The sequence below is a fragment of the Carassius carassius genome, chromosome 14 (assembly GCF_963082965.1).
Source record: "Carassius carassius chromosome 14, fCarCar2.1, whole genome shotgun sequence".
Classification (NCBI taxonomy): domain Eukaryota; kingdom Metazoa; phylum Chordata; class Actinopteri; order Cypriniformes; family Cyprinidae; genus Carassius; species Carassius carassius.
In genome coordinates this window covers 20,713,686-20,719,922 of record NC_081768.1, presented here as the reverse complement: position 1 = coordinate 20,719,922, position 6,237 = coordinate 20,713,686, and the positions used below count along the sequence as shown (strand labels likewise).

The 6,237-nt window shown below is 35.0% G+C and overlaps 1 protein-coding gene and 1 pseudogene across 2 annotated transcripts; both read left to right on the top strand.

Moving 5' to 3' along the window:
* LOC132157300 (toll-like receptor 4) lies at window positions 1-2,988 on the top strand (annotated as a pseudogene).
* On the top strand, window positions 2,984-5,965 carry LOC132157301 (toll-like receptor 4). Of its 2 annotated transcripts, XM_059566586.1 has the most exons (3): window positions 2,984-3,351; window positions 3,434-3,600; window positions 3,671-5,965. In XM_059566586.1, exons 1-3 carry the CDS (start codon window positions 3,229-3,231, stop codon window positions 5,886-5,888), a joined length of 2,508 nt encoding a protein of 835 aa, XP_059422569.1. In that variant the 5' UTR covers window positions 2,984-3,228; the 3' UTR covers window positions 5,889-5,965. The 2 variants fall into 2 exon arrangements, with proteins under 2 accessions (XP_059422569.1, XP_059422568.1); XM_059566585.1 differs by having other exon boundaries at window positions 2,984-3,600.
* The last annotated feature ends 272 nt before the right edge of the window (window positions 5,966-6,237 follow it).

Below are 6,237 nucleotides of genomic sequence, written 5' to 3'. Positions count from 1 at the left end.
ATGACTTTCTTTACTGTAAGTGCTTTCATTATATATTTTTCCATAAGTGCTGGAGAATCATGCAAAAAAGTAAGTTTTTCCCATTTATATCTGCTATTTATTTATTTTTACTGTTGTGAAATGTATTCATTTTATTTATTTATTTATTTAGATTACTGAGAGTCGGTACTACTCTTGCATGGGAAGAAACCTCAGTTACATACCATACAGTATACCTTCTTCTGTTCAAACTCTGGATTTCAGTTTTAATATTTTGAAACACTTGAAGAAGACTGTTTTCCCTGTTTTGTCTTTCCTGCAAGTTCTTGATCTGTCTAGGTAAGTAATATTGTTACCAACTAAATATGTATGTGTTGTAAAAAATATTAATTGATGTATTTTCTTTCAGATGCCAAATCGAGCACATTGAAAATGATACTTTCTACAATGTGAACAATTTGACTACTTTGATTCTTACTGGAAACCCTATTACATATTTTGGAACTGGATGTTTAAATTCTTTACACAATCTACAAAGGCTAGTTCTTGTGGATGTTGGTCTCTCATCATTACAGCTTCAAATAAATAACCTAACCAAGCTGCATGAGCTTAGAGTCGGGACAAATAACATCCAGTCCATGTCTCTCCCTTCGTTCATGAGCACCTTCAAAGACTTCAGTTTACTTGATCTACATGACAATAATATAACCATCATCACAACTGATCACACTGCTGTGTTGCGAGAGATCGGCAGAAATATGACTTTGATTCTTTCTAGCAATCCGTTATTATACGTTGAACCAGGAGCTTTCAAAGACATTTATCTCAGAGAACTGAACATCCGATCTGCCTTTGTTTCACCTGCTGCTCAGAAAGCTGGTCTAAATGCTCTGTACGGTCTTAATGTCAAAAGGCTCATGTTTGGAAAGTACAGGAGTGATTACAAGATTTTGTCATCAGATGCAAACTATTTAGATGGTCTTTGCGTTATTAATTTCATGAGGTATATTATTATATGAAAGAAAAACATGTTGTTCCAGTTAATATCTTTCGCTGTATGATTAATGCAACAATTGTAGCTGTGAAAGGTGGTATAATTCGTGAAATAGCAAATGTGCCATTTATTAAAGTCAAGGAGCTTTATTTGATTTCCAATCAGTTAGATACTGTTCCAGGCAAAAAACTTGCACATCTCCACACTTTAGAAAAACTAGTGTTTACAGACAACGTTGCAATCCAAATTCCAGACTTCATAGACATGTCTTCAGTATGTGGATCTGAGTTCAAACCAAATTACATTAACATCATGCTGCTCATTATTTTCTAGCACCCCTCTGTTGAGGTATTTAAATTTGAGTCTAAATCCACAAATCGGTTTTTCTAGGAGGACCATTTGATGGACTTGATTCCCTTGAGATTCTAGATTTCCATCATACAAGGGTTGTAGGCATGGGATATCTTTCTCTTTTCTATAACTTAAAGTATTTGAGGTATCTAGATATTTCTTATTCAAGTATCACCTTTAACATATATTGTTTCTATGGACTGAAGAATCTAAATGTTCTAAAGATGGCCGGCAGTAATTTTCAAGGTGATGTAGCAAGATATTTGTTTAATAATCTCACTTTTCTAGAGCATCTTGACATGTCATATTGCCGTGTGGTAGAGTTGCATCCAAATTCATTCAAAAATCTTCAAAGGCTTAGAATTTTAAATTTGAGAGGAAACAATTTAATGACTGTAGATTTTCCGGCCCTCACAAACCTGAAACAATTAATTTCACTTTATGTTGATAAAAACAGCATTACTAGCATCCCACTTCATGTTCTCCAATCGTTGCCCACAAACCTTTCAGAGTTGGATTTATCCTCTAACCCCATTGATTGCTCCTGCTCTCAGACAGATTTTATTTTGTGGATAATGGAAAATCAGAAAGTTTTGAAAGAACCAGACAATATTTTCTGTAAAACCTTTTCAACAAATTCAGATTTTAGAGCAACAGACTTTGATATTGACAGCTGTGTGCACAAGAAAAGACTCACAACTGTTTTATCTGTAAGTTTTGTTACAGTAGTTCTTTTGTCATTCTTGGTTTACAGGTTTCAGTTTTATCTTCAGTATTGCTGTATACTACTGAGAGGCTATAGATCACCTGGACAGCAAGAATGTTCCTATGACGCGTTTGTGATTTTCTCCAGCTATGATGAAGTCTGGGTCATGAATAAACTGATGGAGAATCTGGAGAACAGTGTTCCACCAATTCAGCTTTGCCTTCATATGCGGGACTTTCAGGCAGGGAAGTCCATCGCCTCCAACATTATCGATGAAGGTATAATGGGCAGTCGTAAAGTCATTGTGGTCGTGTCTCAACACTTCATTGATAGTGCCTGGTGTCGCTTTGAGTTTGAATTAGCTCAGTCTCGCTTTATGATGGAACGCAATGCCAACATCATCATCATCATTATGGAAGATGTGGAAGAGACTAAGACTAAGAAAGTGTTTGGACTTCATAAGCATCTGAAAAAGAACACGTACCTAAAGTGGAGCAGAGATCCTCTGAGTAACATGAGATTCTGGATACGCCTCAGGAAAGCTATTATTGCCACAAACCAATAATATTTTTGAACTTTTAATTCTTGAATGTGTACGTCAAGATAGTTTGTCAGAACAGCTTTCCAATCATTTCACAACAGCTTTGACCTGATCGTTGTGTGTGTAGTGGCTTTCCTATGAGTCAGGACAGGGTGCTAAGTAGATTTTGACTCATAGGTTGCAATAAACAATGTCTACACAGTATCTTTACTCGTTCATTTATTAAATAATACAACAAAAACAAGAAAAAACACATAAACTAAAAACATGTGGAGCTATGATAAGAACCATATGTTTCCATCAGCCATACCTGTTTAATACAACTTCAACTGAATGTTAATATCGCTTGATGTGAACAGGTGACCTCTAGCCTTCTAGTGGTGAAAAAAATCATTACATTTTGGGTCCTACAGTGTGTATTTTTATTAAATAAACAGGTGCTTCATTTTTAAACTATGTAGTTAAAGAAAAATGTAATAGCTTTTTTTGCTTTTTAATTTAATGGGAAATTTGATTTTAATATTACAATTCAACTATTCAGAAAGGTACTTCTTCATTCAAAATTTACAAAATTAAGCACAAGCCTACTTCCCCTTGACATCATTTCACACATAGTTTGCCATTGTTGAAAACCATGGCATTTGTTCCTCATAACTGATGACATCTACCAAGGCTGGCTCACATTTTTATGACTGGTTGAGATCACTCAAGATGACTTTCTTTACTGTAAGTGCTTTCATTATATATTTTTCCATAAGTGCTGGAGAATCATGCAAAAAAGTAAGTTTTTCCCATTTATATCTGCTATTTATTTATTTTTACTGTTGTGAAATGTATTCATTTTATTTATTTATTTATTTAGATTACTGAGAGTCGGTACTACTCTTGCATGGGAAGAAACCTCAGTTACATACCATACAGTATACCTTCTTCTGTTCAAACTCTGGATTTCAGTTTTAATATTTTGAAACACTTGAAGAAGACTGTTTTCCCTGTTTTGTCTTTCCTGCAAGTCCTTGATTTGTCAAGGTAAGTAATATTGTTACCAACTAAATATGTATGTGTTGTAAAAAATATTAATTGATGTATTTTCTTTCAGATGCCAAATCGAGCACATTGAAAATGATACTTTCTACAATGTGAACAATTTGACTACTTTGATTCTTACTGGAAACCCTATTACATATTTTGGAACTGGATGTTTAAATTCTTTACACAATCTACAAAGGCTAGTTCTTGTGGATGTTGGTCTCTCATCATTACAGCTTCAAATAAATAACCTAACCAAGCTGCATGAGCTTAGAGTCGGGACAAATAACATCCAGTCCATGTCTCTCCCTTCGTTCATGAGCACCTTCAAAGACTTCAGTTTACTTGATCTACATGACAATAATATAACCATCATCACAACTGATCACACTGCTGTGTTGCGAGAGATCGGCAGAAATATGACTTTGATTCTTTCTAGCAATCCGTTATTATACGTTGAACCAGGAGCTTTCAAAGACATTTATCTCAGAGAACTGAACATCCGATCTGCCTTTGTTTCACCTGCTGCTCAGAAAGCTGGTCTAAATGCTCTGTACGGTCTTAATGTCAAAAGGCTCATGTTTGGAAAGTACAGGAGTGATTACAAGATTTTGTCATCAGATGCAAACTATTTAGATGGTCTTTGCGTTATTAATTTTCATGAGGTATATTATTATATGAAAGAAAAACATGTTGTTCCAGTTAATATCTTTCGCTGTATGATTAATGCAACAATTGTAGCTGTGAAAGGTGGTATAATTCGTGAAATAGCAAATGTGCCATTTATTAAAGTCAAGGAGCTTTATTTGATTTCCAATCAGTTAGATACTGTTCCAGGCAAAAAACTTGCACATCTCCACACTTTAGAAAAACTAGTGTTTACAGACAACGTTGCAATCCAAATTCCAGACTTCATAGACATGCCTAGTCTTCAGTATGTGGATCTGAGTTCAAACCAAATTACATTAACATCATGCTGCTCATTATTTTCTAGCACCCCTCTGTTGAGGTATTTAAATTTGAGTCTAAATCCACAAATCGGTCTTTCTGTAGGACCATTTGATGGACTTGATTCCCTTGAGATTCTAGATTTCCATCATACAAGGGTTGTAGGCATGCGATATCTTTCTCTTTTCTATAACTTAAAGTATTTGAGGTATCTAGATATTTCTTATTCAAGTATCACCTTTATTAACATATATTGCTTCTATGGACTGAAGAATCTAAATGTTCTAAAGATGGCCGGCAGTAATTTTCAAGGTGATGTAGCAAGATATTTGTTTAATAATCTCACTTTTCTAGAGCATCTTGACATGTCATATTGCCGTGTGGTAGAGTTGCATCCAAACTCATTAAAAAATCTTCAAAGGCTTAAGCTTTTAAATTTGAGAGGAAACAATTTAATGACTATAGATTTTCTGGCCCTCACAAACCTGAAACAATTAATTACACTTTATGTTGATAAAAACAGCATTACTAGCATCCCACTTCATGTTATCCATTCTTTACCCACAAACCTTTCAGAGTTGGATTTATCCTCTAACCCCATTGATTGCTCCTGCTCCCAGACAGATTTTATTTTGTGGATAATGGAAAATCAGAAAGTTTTGAAGAAACCAGACAATATTTTCTGTAAAACCTTTTTACCAAGTTCTGATTTTAGAGTAACAGATTTTGATATTGACAGCTGTGTGCACAAGAAAATACTCACAATCGTTTTATCCATAAGTTTTGTTACAGTAGTAGTTATTTTGTCATTCTTGGTTTACAGGTTTCAGTTTTATCTTCAGTATTGCTGTATACTACTGAGAGGCTATAGATCACCTGGACAGCAAGAATGTTCCTATGACGCGTTTGTGATTTTCTCCAGCTATGATGAAGATTGGGTCATGAATGAACTGATGGAGAATTTGGAGAATAGTGTTCCACCAATTCAGCTTTGCCTTCATATGCGGGACTTTCAGGCAGGGAAGTCCATCGCCTCCAACATTATTGATGAAGGTATAATGGGCAGTCGTAAAGTCATTGTGGTCGTGTCTCAACACTTCATTGATAGTGCCTGGTGTCGCTTTGAGTTTGAATTAGCTCAGTCTCGCTTTATGATGGAACGCAATGCCAACATCATCATCATCATTCTGGAAGATGTGGAAGAGACTAAGACTAAGAAAGTGTTTGGACTTCATAAGCATCTGAAAAAGAACACGTACCTAAAGTGGAGCAGAGATCCTCTGAGTAACATGAGATTCTGGATACGCCTCAGAAAAGCTATTATTGCCACAAACCAATAATATTACATAGGCTGTATATATGTTGCATAAATGTTTAAAATAAATAAACTTTTGCCTCATTTCAACCACAAAGTTAAGGAAGGATTATTGCATTTTTTGCACTGCAAAGCTCAATTTAAAATGCCAAATAAAGGCCTTTCAATGGACAATAGGAATGTATGTTGGAAATTAATAACTTCCTCTTTGAAACAAAAAGGAGAAGTGAAAGTTGCTTGCACACATGCAATACTAAGACAATAGAATATAAACAGATATGTCAAATGTGCTTTAAATCGAAACAGATTGCAACTTTACACCAACTGATGTGTGAATTTGTTACATTTCAGATCTAGTGACAGAAAAGCTCCTA